This window comes from Chrysochloris asiatica, unplaced genomic scaffold, assembly GCF_000296735.1.
Source record: "Chrysochloris asiatica unplaced genomic scaffold, ChrAsi1.0 scaffold00002, whole genome shotgun sequence".
Classification (NCBI taxonomy): domain Eukaryota; kingdom Metazoa; phylum Chordata; class Mammalia; order Afrosoricida; family Chrysochloridae; genus Chrysochloris; species Chrysochloris asiatica.
Genome location: NW_006408520.1, coordinates 8,755,766 through 8,769,289, shown reverse-complemented (window position 1 = coordinate 8,769,289; position 13,524 = coordinate 8,755,766). Strand labels below are relative to the sequence as shown.

The following is a 13,524-nucleotide window of genomic DNA, read 5'->3' as shown; positions in this document are numbered from 1 at the left end:
CCAACCTTTTCATTCCAATCACCAGTAATGATCAATACATATTGATTGCATGTTTTATCAATTTCAGATTGAAGAAGTTAGTATAATTCTTCTGTTTCATCCTCACTGGCTTTAGTGATTGGTATATAAATTTGAATAATAGTGGTATTAACTGGTCTTCCTTGTAGGCGCATGGATATTATCCTATCACAGATAGCATTGTACCTCATGACTAATCTAGATATTTTTTTAAAATATAATGAACGTAACACCATTCCTCTTCAATTTGTCATTCCAGGCATAGTAAACTATGTGGTTGTCAGATTCAAACTGGCCAATACCAGTCCATTTCAGCTCACGAATGCCTAAGATATCAATGTTTATGCATTCCATTTCACATTTGACAACTTCCAATTTTCCCAGATTCAAATTTTGTACATTCCATGTTCTGATTTTCAATGGATGTTTATAGCTGTTTCTCTTCATTTTGAGTTGTGCCCCATCAGCAAATGAAGGTCCCACAGGCTTTTCTCCCACGGGCTTTATTCCATTTGTGTCATCACAGACAGCTCTACTTTGAGGAGGCAGCTCTTCCCCAGTCACATTTTGAATGCCTTCCAACCTGAGGGGCTTATTTTCTTGCACTATATCTGACAGTGTTTCTCTGCTATTCATAAGGTTTTCAGTGACTAAATATTTGGACATAGTTCGTCACTCTTTATTCTTAGTCTGTCTTCATCTGGAAGCTCATCTGAAACCTGTCCACATGGGTGACCCAGCTGGTATTTAAAGTACTGGTAGCATGGCTTTCTGAATCACAGCAACTCACAAGCCACCACTGTATAACAAACTGACAGCTGAGTAGTGGCCATTTGCTTTTAAGTGGAAACTGTCACTTTAAATTTTGAGGAGATCTGTGCGCATACATAATAGAACCCTCCAGGGTTGGGGGTGGGGTGTCCTTTCATTCAGGTATCCCCTCTAATCATCAGAATGGAGGTGCACAGACATAGAGATACTGATGAACAGATACCAAAAAAAGAATGTCCATACCTATATTTCTGTGGTTCTGTCAGATGTTCGTGGCTGTTCTGATCTTTCCCCCACTTGGTCTCTCCCAAGATGGTGGCTCCAGGAGCCGCTGAGTGCCTTGAATTAGAAAGCACTGGATTTCTTGACTCTGCTACAGATTCACCTAGCTGTAAGCCTTCCAAACTTCTAAATATTCCCTTATATGTTGTTCAGAGTTCTAGCACCATCCCCTGAGCCTGCTTGGCCTGATATTCTGCGTTGTTGCTGACAGAGCTCCCTACTTCACGTCTACCCAATCTGCCATCTTAGAAGTGGTACAGCCTTGGAAACCCTGTACATGGCTGTTAGAAGTCAAACTAACTCTATGGCAGAAAACAACAGTTGTGAAAATTCTTATTTAGTCTGAGTATATGAAGATCTTGTCTTTTTTAGGAGAGACAGTAACATATAAGAGTATGTATTAACACTGCTCACAGTAGAAATAGTAATGTGGCATTATCAGAATATAAAGAATTCATTTTAACATCAATTTACTTTTGCTATTATTTCTCAGTATCTTACTTATAGGATATTTCATCGGTTGAAGTTTCTATGAAGAATCATTACTCATAGAAGTTGCAAGCATGAACTTGAGACCAATGACTTGAATTTATAATCCAGATAAGGAGTTGTCAAATCTTGGGCAAATCTTATCATTGCTCTGTATCTAGTTTCCTCATCTGTAAAATGGGGTTAATCAAAGGGCTTTTGTAGAGATTTCATTAGTTAAGACTTGTAAAGTTACTTATATGATACTTGGCAAATGTTAATAAGTTTAGATTGCCATTAATTTCATAGTTTTGAAAGTTAACTATATGGTCTAAAGGAAAAGTAAGTACACCTGAAAAAAAAGGATTTAAAGGCATGCATCATCAACCAACCAAAGGTCTAAAGTTCCCAGCCACTCCATCTCTCCATGTCATTACTTTTAATTTTTAAAATTCTTTATCATTGAATAAGAGAGAAAAGTAGAATAACAATGGCTGTCCCATATGGCATCAGCTACAATGGAGGCATTCATTGGAAATGTCACTGTGCAGTCAGAAAAAAAGAGAAACAAAGGAAACATTAATATCAGGAACGCATCTGGTGATGTAAATGTGCACAATTCCTGGTATTTTAAAGTAGATATCATTTACTAGGGAAGGCATACATGAGAACAAAAGCAGAACACATTTGAGATGTGTAATTAAGGTTCTTAGGATATTACATGGAGTCCTGGTGTGGCACTGTAGGATAAACACTGGATTGCTGACCATAAAGTGGGTTGTTCAAACCTACCAGCCACTCCTTGGAAACTCCATACAGGGTCTCTAGGAGTCAGAGCAGACTTGATGGCACTTAACAACAACAGCAACAACAGTACATTATGCAAGAGTCCATGGCTCATGCAAACAGTTAACCATTTGATTACTAGCTGTACAATTGACATTTCAAATCAACCCAGAAGCATCTTAGATGACAGGACTGGTGATCTGGCCCACAGCCTAGCAAATTCTATGAAGCAGTTCTTCTCTGCACACATGGGGTTGCCTAGGGTCAGAATAGATCCAAGGCAACTAATAGCAACCATAGAATATAACACACACACACAATTAAAATGATTTTACCTTGGCATTCCATATTAGTAGACTGTGATCTGAAAGTGCTTGCCTCCTTCTAAGCTCCTTGCACACATGGCTAGCTTATGTCTTCTGTCTTTTAAACTGGCTTTCACAGTGATGCTCAGGGTCATCCTTTCCTAAAAAGCATTAGACTCTTTCCAGTTGGCAACATGTGGCGGAGTGGTAGCAAGGCACATGCTTTCAGGAACTGAACAGACCAGATTCTGGTTACAGCTCTTGCGATGAGAGCTAGGCAAGCTGTTCAAATGATCTGAGGAAGCTTCTTCATGCTAAAATGTAGATTACTTTCCAAGGAAGAGTATGAGAATTAAATGAAGTATTTATGAGGAAAGTATCCAAATATTCAATAAATGTTCTTTTTCTTTTTAAAATTTGAGTAGATGTTCAATAAATCTTGTGTTCATTCATTGATAATGAAGTGGGCCCTAAGATGACTAGGTCTTAACTTTGAGAGAAAGAAGAGATTTTCATGTGTGAGTAATGGGGAAGAAATGTGAAGATAAAGTATTTAGAGGTATTTTTATCAACAGCTGGCTGACTCTTTTCATACTGTACATGTCTCCTAAAATCATCATTTGGGAATCTATCAGTGTTGAGGGGAAAGGAACTACAGATTGAAACTCACAAGTGAAGCAGCTTAGGCCATGTTTCCTGGATATAGATGATTGCATAGGAATCTGGGTGTACTCATTTAGAAACTTTGTGAGTCTTGGACAATTTATGCAACCTATCTCTGTCTTGGAGTCCTGGTGTGGCACTGTGGGTTAATGCGCCAGACTGTAAAGCCATTTGAACTGCAAGCTTGGCGGTTCAAGCTCATCAGCTGCTCCTTGGAAACCTATACAGGGTCACTATGGGTCAGAATTGACTCTACAGCACTTAACAACACCTCTGTCTTGATTTTCCTCATCTGCGGATATAAGTATTTGCTTTTTAATGTGTAGATGGATTTATGCAGGATTCTATTAAGAAACTTAGCACAGTAGCTGTTTCCTCAATCCTCAATACATATTTGTTATTGTTGTTACGTGCTGTTGAGTCGGTTTGGACATATAGCAACCTTGTATAAGGTTTCTGAGGATCTGCTGGTAGGTTTTAATCACTGACCTTATAGTTAGCACTCCAGTGCTCACCCTACAGTGCCACACCAGACCTCCCAACACATGTTAGGTATTGTTAAAAAAAAAAAAAAAAAAGTTCCAAGTTTTCATTTCTTTAATAATAATTTCCTGATACCTTTTAATTAAATTCAGTGAACATTTACTGAACACCTGAAATATCAAAGCAGTGTGTGAGTTACAAAAGTCTCACTTGTAAAAACCTGATTTTAGGTTTGTGTGCCATCAAGTCTGATGCGACTCACTGACAAATAGTGATAATCCAAGCCATAGCAACAGGTCCCACAGTGACATTACACATGACGGTATAAGAGGCAAGAGTCTTCATTTCTGAATGGAGATCATCTGGAATATTTCAGAGAGGTTGACCTGGAAGGATGAAGACAAGCTTTATGGTAAACATGCAGGGAAATGTTTACTTACGATAGAGAAGACACTGTCCCATATATCTTCTGTGACATGAGTATAATCAGAACATGAGTTGTGTCCTGTCAATGAGTTGAGGAAATGGAATATAAGTATAGTGGAAAATTGAAAAAGAAAGTCCATTTGAGGTCATATCATAAAATACAAATGTAATTCTGAAAAGATTGCACTTCATTTTGTTATTAGTGAGGCATATTTTGTGGTTACTGAGGCATTATCAGATGTAAATTTTAGATAAATTATCTTGGACACATTGTGGATAGTTCAAGATGTGGAGAAAAAAATGGAAAAAAAATCTAATATCGGACAGTGACTGTGTGTAAAGAAATAAGAGGCATGTTTCTCAAGCCATGCTATGCATACAGAATTTTGGAACTAGATGGTCACATAAAAAATGCCCCTATTCATTGATAAGAAGTGACACCCATATGATCCTTGGAGAAATGAGACTCAGAAAGGTTAAGTAGCTTGCCCCAAGTCCTGGAAGCTAATGGACTAAATAAGGGAGAATTTGAATTGAGCTGTTTCCAAGAGCAGCATTTGTTCCTATCATCCAAACCACAGCGCCAGGAGGGCACTTTGCCCCCAATCCCTCCCCTCTATCACAGTGCCCTATTTTAATTTGCATCTATGTATACCATGGGGTCCTGGTATGGCACTGCAAGATAAACACTGGACTGCTAACTGCAAGACTGACAGCTCAAATCCAGCACTTAATGTCTACATTTCTAACAACGTTCTATAACTGTTGTTGTTAAGTGCTGTCAAGTTGAGTCCGACCCAAGGAGCAGCTGGTGAACTTGCAGTTCAAATGGCTTTGCAATCTGGTGCATTAACCCACAAGATGTATATGTATATATATATATTAAATGTTTTATTGTGAATTGTGTGATAGTCTACATGGGAAAACATCAGCTTTACATTCACTCCATCATCCATCATTTCATTGGCATTGTTACCATCCCGTCCATGCATCCTCACCCAACCAAGGGGTGTACCCTGTAAACCTGCACCCACCCCCACAGTCCTCAGCCCCTTTCCATCTCCTGATCCCGCGTCCCCAGCCACACCATCTCTTAACGTCGTCTCCTCTGCCTCCATCTCAGGCCTCACTGCCTTTCTGGGAAGGATTCCCCTCTTCACTCTTCTTGGTTAAGCAAACTACTGTGAACTCAGGTGGAGACCTGGTCGGCCAGTAGCGAGGCAACATCTGGGGACTCGTGGGCTCAGAGTCAATGACACAGCCACAGAGGTCTAGAGTGGAGAGCAGGGCGGCCAGCCGATAAAAAGAGGCGGGACAGACGTAAGAACACCACACTTGCAGATGATACCCATTTGACCGGAATTCAATGACTGGATAAACAGAGCTCAACCCGAAGAAGAAAGAGGGGGGGAAAAAAGCCTCATCTGATACAATTCAATAAACAGGACCTACACCTATGAATGCAGTAGCTCAAAAAAGGACACAAGGTGTATTTTAAAAGAAAGAGACTTTCTCTATAACGCTCTTCACTTTCCTTTAAGCCCTCACCAAAAGTTACTTTGACGTCTCTAATTCTAGCAATGGTCTCATCAAGATAATCTAAGCATTTATAATTGTCGCTAGGTGCTTTCCAGTTGATTCCAACTCATAGTAAATGAAATACTGTCTGGTCCTGCACCATCCTCATAATTGTTATGTTGAAGCCCATATATTGTTGCCACTGTGTCAATCTGTCTTGTATGGAGTCATCCTCTTTTTCGTTGACCCTCCATTTTTCCAAGCTCAATGACTTTCTCCAGGAATTGATCCCTTCTGATAACATATCCAAAAAATGAGTGGCCTCTCTTTTAACCTCTTCTAGCCTCTCTACTCATTACCCAATTCCAAAAATTTTCTGCATTTTGGGTATTTGTTAGAGCAGCAACCCACTCTTCCAGTATCAAATTTATCCTTAATCGTTCAGTGCTGCTATAATAGAAATAAGAGTCAGACATGATGTGGTGCTGTGGGTTAATGCACTGAACAGCAAAGTCAGTTTAAACACAAGGTCAGTGATTCAAGCTCACTAGCTGCTCCTTGGAAACCCTATATGGCATTGCTTTGGAACTGACTCGATGGCACTCAACAGCAACAAATAACAGAAATATGACAAATGGATGGCTTTAACAAACAAAAGTTGAACTTCTCATAGTTTAGGAGGCTAGAAGTCCTAAGTCAATGTACCAGCTCTAAGCAAAGTGTCTATATATAGACTTTGAAGGAAGGGCATTATCTTTTCTAGCTTCTGCTCTTGAGTAATCTTTATGTGTCTTGGCATCCTTTCCTTCCTCCCATCTTTGCTTTGTTGGCTTGTTTAATCTGCTTTACAAGTATCTCAAAAGAGATTGAATCAAGAACACCCTACAACAATCCCATCTCATTAACACAGCGAAGACAACCCATTCCCATAAAGATTGGGATTTATGACAGGCATTTTTTGGAAGACACAGTTCAATTCATAACAGTATTCAGTGGATAACTGCTGAATAATTGTTGTCTTCTAAGCACTGTGGGTTAATGTGCTGGACTGAAAAGCTGGTTTGAACTACAAGGTTGGCAGTTCAAGCTCACCAGCCGCTCCTCTGAAACTGTGTGTCAGAGTCGACTCGATGGCACTTAACAACAACAACAGTTTTCACCGTGCTGATACCTTTGGCCCACTATAATCTATTCTCTGGAGTTCTGGTAGTGTGCAGTAGGGTAAGCAATGGATAGCTAACTGCAAGGTTAATGGTTCAAACCCATCATCCACTCCTCAGAAACCCTATATAGGGTTGCTATGAGATAGAACCAACTCAAGACACTTAACAACAGCATTAGGTATTCTCAATTTAACAGTCAGACTGATTTTAATCAAATATATTTGAATTCGTATTACTCATCTACTAAAATTTTTAAATAAAATCTGAATTTCTATCTTATCTTGCCCTTCAAGTCTGGGTTCATCTTATATCACTTATACCTCTCTGATATTTTTATATCACTTTCCATGTTTTGTTTATGCCTTTTATCCAAAATTTTATATGACTTGTTCTTTCTTAGGAACACAGGTAGCAGACTGATTAAGTGCTCAGCTGCTAAACACTCAGCAAACACACATGGACCTGGAGATGTGCTCCTGCAAAGAACGTAGCCTAGGAAACTCAGTGGGGCAGTTCTACTAAGCTAAATGGTGTTGTGAGTTGAAATCAACTCAACAGCACAAAAGTTCTTTTTTGTCCATTCGAATCTTCATTCAAATGGCACCTATTCTAGTAGGTGTTCTTGACAGAAAATAACAACTCAAATACTACGGTTCTCTGGTATAACATGTATTATCTTTCTAATATTATTATTTTTTGTGTTTTATATGTCTTCCTCAGCTAAAATGAAATCTTCATGAAAATAAGGATTTTAGTTTTTTGTAAGTGTATTCTCAGGAACCAGAACAATACATAGTATTAGTAGGCGCTCCATAAAAATGTACTGAGTGAATGAAAGAATAAATGAATAAACCATCCATAAAATACATGCCAATTGATCATTTGTGACTATGGCCTCAGAAATTCAAGGCTTTTATAGGAATCTGACTTCATAGTTGTTGCTGTTATTACCAGCTGTCGCGTTAGTTCTGACTCATAGTAACCCAATGCACCAAAGAATGAAACCCTGTCTGGACCTGTGCCATCCTCACAATTGTTACACTTGAGGCCATTGCTGCTTCAACTGTGTAAATCCATCTTTGGGGGTCTTCTTCTTTTTGGCTGACACAGCACTTTACCAAGTATAGTGCGGTTCTCCAGGAACTGGCCCCTCCTGATAGCATGTCTAAATATGATAGACAATGTCTGGCCATCCTAGCTTCTAAGGAGCATTCTGACTGTTCTTCTTCTATACAAAACTTTTTGTTCTGGTATTCTTCTACAGCACCACTGCTCAAATGCATCAATTCTGCTATGGTCTTCCTTATTCATTGTTCAACTTTCACTTGCATTTGATGTCATTGAACATACCATGGCTTGGGTCAGGTGCACTTTAAAGTGTTCAAAACCAAGGATATCAGTTTGAGGAATAGGTGCTCCTGACCTAAGTCAGGGTATTATTATCAATAGCCTCATATACATATGAAAGTTGGACAATGAATAAGGAAGACCACATAAGAAATGGTGCATTTGAGATATGGTGTTGAAGAATATTGACTGTATCATGAACTACCAGTGTTCTGTTCTGTTGTGTATAGGGTCAGTGTGAGTCGGAACCTACGTGATGGCACCTAACAACAACAACCGGATCTCCTCAATACTGCATTGGAGATAGTTGTACTAAAAATTATTTACTGATTATTTGAAATTCTAATTTAACTTAGGTGGTATGTGTTTTATTTGCTAAATCTAAAAACTCTAGTTAACTTATTGTAAGAAATTAAAGTTTACTCATTTTTGCATTTAGTCATTCACCAACAAACATTTTTTTCTTCTTAAACTATTAAATGGTGGACTGCATGCCTACGATGATCCAGGAATGTATCTATACACTAGGGACTCAGCAATTAATATCACTGGCAAACTTTCAATTAATGGAGATTGTATTTCAGTAAGGTATGAATAGAGAAGAAAAATGATCAAATATCTTGATGTGGTGCTGTAGGTTAATGCACCAGACAACAAAGTTGGTTGAACTGCAAGGTAGGCTGTTCAAGCTCACCAGCTGCTCCTTGGAAACCCTATACAGGTTGCTATGGATCAGAACCAACTCGACAACACTTAACCACAACAACAAGTTGAAAAGATAGTTTCAGCTAGTGTTAAGTGCCATGTAGAAAATCAAGGAAAGTAATGGGTTGGAGAGTGGAAGATGGATTAAGAGGTACCTTAAGAGGGAGAGTTCAGGAAGGTATCACTAAATAATAATAAGACAGTTGGGCAAAAAGCAAGGGGTAAAACATGAAAGGAACAAAGAACAGCAAATAAAAAGGCAGAAATGAATTTACGGTGACAAGAAAAGAATGGCAAATTGGATTGTAGTGGGCAGAGGGCTAAGGAGTGGTGAAAATGTGGCACAAGGGCAAGGTAAGCATCTGAAATAAGAGAAAACTCTCACAGAGATTTGTATGCTGTAGAATTACATTCTATTCAAGTAGAATGGAAACCTTAGGGAGTGGTGAAGACAGAGAGTGATATGATCTGAAATAATTTCAAATGGTTATCCACATGCTAGGTATAAAAGGGATGGGTGTGTGGGAGAACAAAAGTAAAAGTAGAGTACCAGTTGGGGGAAATGCAAAAATGAAGGTGAGGGATGGCTTGAACTTATAATAGGTTAGTAACTGAGGTGGATAAATTAACAATACATCTTGAATACAGAAATCATAGTAGTATTTATGTATGATTTTCATTCTGTAATTGAAGAAATGTAAAGAGAAAGAGAGAAATCCACTTGCTTCCTACTTCAAAATGTACTGATTCTATTTATGTTCCTCCATTTAAGGATGAATTGAGCTTCTGTCTTTCTTTCTCAGTTGCCTATATTGGCATCGTCTGTGGTTAGCCTCTATTTTCTTGAACTCACGGATGTCTTCAAGCCTGTGCATTCTGGATTCAGCTGTTATGACCGAAGTCTTAGTATGCCGTACATTGAACCGACCCAGGAGGCAATCCCATTCCTCATGTTGCTTAGTTTGGCTTTTGCTGGACCTGCAATTACGGTAAGATTTGCTCTGAAATTCTGTCAGTCCCAGAAAAATAAAAATGATCACATTAGTGTAATGAGTGGGCTGAGAGAAAACAAAACAAAACAGCAAAAGATGAACTCTAAATATTGAACTGAAAAGATCATTGTTTCTGTAATGTATTTAGAATATATCATGTAGGAATAGTTTAAAATTATTCATATTAAAAGCTAAAGAAAATTGTTTGATTAAAACAATAGAGAGTCACTAATTAGTATTTACTTTCATAAATTGTTCTGAAAAATTTTATAACTGCATAATTCTCCTTGTATGGCTAATTGATATTTCTGATAAGCTTACTAATTAATGTATTTTTATGTATCTATTTGTTATCTAAAGCCTGGAAAATGCTTGGAAAAAAGCAAATAATTGTATAGCCCATAGTCTTTCTTCCCCAAAGTGCATGTTACTATCACTTACAGTTCCATTTGTATTACGCTATTAATCTTACTGATTATGCACACTGAATGTCAATAATTTAAATGTAGGGAAGGCATAACTCACACTCGTAAGAGGGACACACACAAATACACAAAGTTAGACACTGGATTCAAAAAACACATTTGAATTTTTAAAAATATAGCATGTAAAAGAAACTCACTAGCCTACTGAAATTTAATTTTAAAATCATAGTTGTTTTAAAGTGAATACATTCATTGAATCTATTAGTAGGTAAGACTAACAAAGCCTTTCCATCCTCTTTCTACTCACAGAAAAGAAATTGTATTTCAAGGTGAATAGTATTTATTTCTACCAGGAAGAACTTTTACTTTCCTTTTACCATGCTCATAAATGCCAATGTGAGTGGTTGTTAAATTAAAAGCAGTGTTTGAATGAAGATTTTACAGGGTTCCCTAATGAATTGACCTATTCTGGTTCTGTGCATCAGCAGTTTTAGTAAAACCTTTGCATAGACCTTGTAAAGTCTGCTTTTGTAAAGCCATGGATTTAATTTTAGATTTCCTACATTAAATAATTATAGCATCCTGTTTTCACTGTAAATAAATTACTTAAAATACTCTTTGAAGATAAAATGAGAGCTTAACTTTCCATAGAATTTTAACATATTTAAAAGGCCTCAAAATGCTTTATAAATGAATGAGTCATTCAAGCTGCAGTAATGTTAGAGTGATGCAAACTAGAATGATGTAGTTGGAAGTAGCTGAGACTTTGAGAGTAATAAAGCATTGTTAAAAGGCAATATTGTTCAGGATAGCAGTGTTTTCCTATCATTTTTCTGAAGACTTACCTAAAATTCATATAATCCTGTCATTTGACAAGAGCCGATAGAATATATGTTTTCAGTCTGTCACATCCAAAAGTATTTCTCCTAAATTACAGAGTAACCCCTGAATTTAAGATTGTTAATTTATTTGATATAGAATAAAATACTTTAAAATGTTCATAACTTTACTAACATATAATGTTGATATTAAATCATTTTAAGAATTTGCTCTTTTTACATATGGAAGTCTTTCTCCCTCAGAATATTTTATCACATCCTTAGGAACATAGGTCCAATAATGGTAATTCCCACCAGTATCATTTAGCTAATAGTGCTTCCTCTGCTGACACAGTTAGTGTCCTGGAGACAAGGATCTGGACTTCATCACTGATTCCTTTCTTTAAAAAAAAAAATGTGAAGTTTAGAATCTTTCTCTATTGAGTTATGAATAATGAAATAGGTAATCTATTGTGGACCCCTTTCACCAAGCTGCCTTCATGTACCCACTTCCAACTTCTTCTACAAAGTTCTTTCACTATAGTTAGGACAGATAATTGTTCCCAAGAGTATTGCTGAATTCATGGGTCTCCAAAGCGCCTCCATAGCTGTCTAGTACACTTTAATGGAGCAAGAGGTAAACCAGTGAAATATTTACCTGGAGTCTTTAAGCTCTCACCTATCACCTAAAGTTCCAGAATATCTGCAAATGTCAGAAATGCTTTTTTTATCACAATGTTTTAATAGGCTTTGGGTAAACAACTTGGTGTTGAGGCAAATCTTGACTTTCCTCATGTCAAAGACTGAATACTGTTTCTCACATTCCTTCCCAAACATTACATATTTCTTTCTAATTTAATTTTCTCTCTTTTTGTAAGGCCTTCTCTCAGTACATGTGACTTGTCAACATCTGGTCCTACAATTTCTGTAGGCATCTTGTTCTGCAACTATAATTCTATCTCTAATATTAGTATATATGTTACTATTTTCTTTTTATTCTCAACCTAAAAATGGGAACAATAAATAAACTAAATAGTCTCTTACTTTCAACAATGCTGTTTTCCTTTTATTTTCATGATGACATAAACCTATTCAAAAACTGGGTGGTATGAAAGGAGGGGTAGAACAAGAAGAATTCTTTATGTGGAAATGGATTCTAGAATAATTTTCTGTGAGTAGAGGGGTTCCTATGTTCACCCAGTTCACACGGAGAGAAGACAAAGCAATACAAAAGACCTCAGGCCAGCAATTTTCTTTTATTCTTTGAGAGATACTTTTTAAAAAACTTTTCATCCACTTTTCTGTTTTATGTAAACCCATAAAAGTTCCTTTCATGTCTGTGAAATTAATATTCTTATTTCTCTTATAATGAGAATTTTTCCCGTATTATTCAATTTTCATTTGCTCCAGCATCATAGTGAAACAAGCAGTTTCTTTAGGTCCTTTGGAGGTTATTTCTGAGATACAGCAACAGCAATCATAGAATAGATGAGCTTATCTCTGGTAGTGTAGTGGTTACGAGTCGGGCTGCTAACCTCAAAGTTAGCAGTTGAAAATTACCAGCAGTTCCATGGGAGAAAGATGGGACTTTCTGCTCCCATAGAGATTTACAGGCTAGGAAACCCTATACAGGGTAGCTATGAGTCAGAACCGACTCTACGGCACACCACCACAACTGTCAGAAATTGCAATGGAAATTATGTAAACAGGAAAAACGTGTACTTTTCTATTCCTGGAAATACATTTTTATTATATATTATATACAGAATGTTGTTGTTGTTAAGTGCCATCTAGTCAGATCCAACTCATCATGTTCTTATGTGCAACAGAAAGAAACACTGGCCAGGCCTGCACCATCTTCACAATCTTGTTACCCTTGAGCCTATTGCTGCTGCCACTGTGGAAACCCATCTTGTTGGTGGTCTTCCATTAACCCTGACCCTCCACTTTACCCAGCATTATGTCTTTCCCAAGGGACTGATCCCCCCTGATAATATGTCTGAAGTATTAGAAATGAAATGTTGGCATCCTGGCCTCTAAGGTGCCTTCTGGTCGGACTTCTTCCAACACAGATTTGTTTGCTCTTTTGGCAGTCTATGGTACTTTTAATATTCTTCTCCAACACTACAATTCAAATGCATCAATTCTTCTATGGTCTTCTTTATTCATTGTCCAACTTTCATATGCATATAAGTCTATTGAAAATACTATGGTTTGGGTCAGGCACACCTTAATCCTCAAATGTTTTTCTTCATATAACCCAGCTTCTACAATTATTTACTTACCATATAGACTGAATTGTTGTTGTTGTCGGGTGCCATCGAGTCGGAACCGACTCATAGCGACCCCATGCA

At 37.5% G+C, this 13,524-nt stretch overlaps 1 protein-coding gene across 2 annotated transcripts in view; it reads left to right on the top strand.

The window, feature by feature from the left end:
• Positions 1-13,524, top strand: part of LOC102827044 (lipid phosphate phosphatase-related protein type 4-like) — a 49,035-nt gene that overhangs the window by 16,310 nt on the left and 19,201 nt on the right. For both annotated transcript variants that reach the window (XM_006830925.1, XM_006830926.1), the window contains exon 2: positions 9,739-9,924. In XM_006830925.1, coding sequence (XP_006830988.1) covers positions 9,739-9,924 — 186 coding nt within the window. The remainder of the gene's footprint in view (positions 1-9,738; positions 9,925-13,524) is intronic.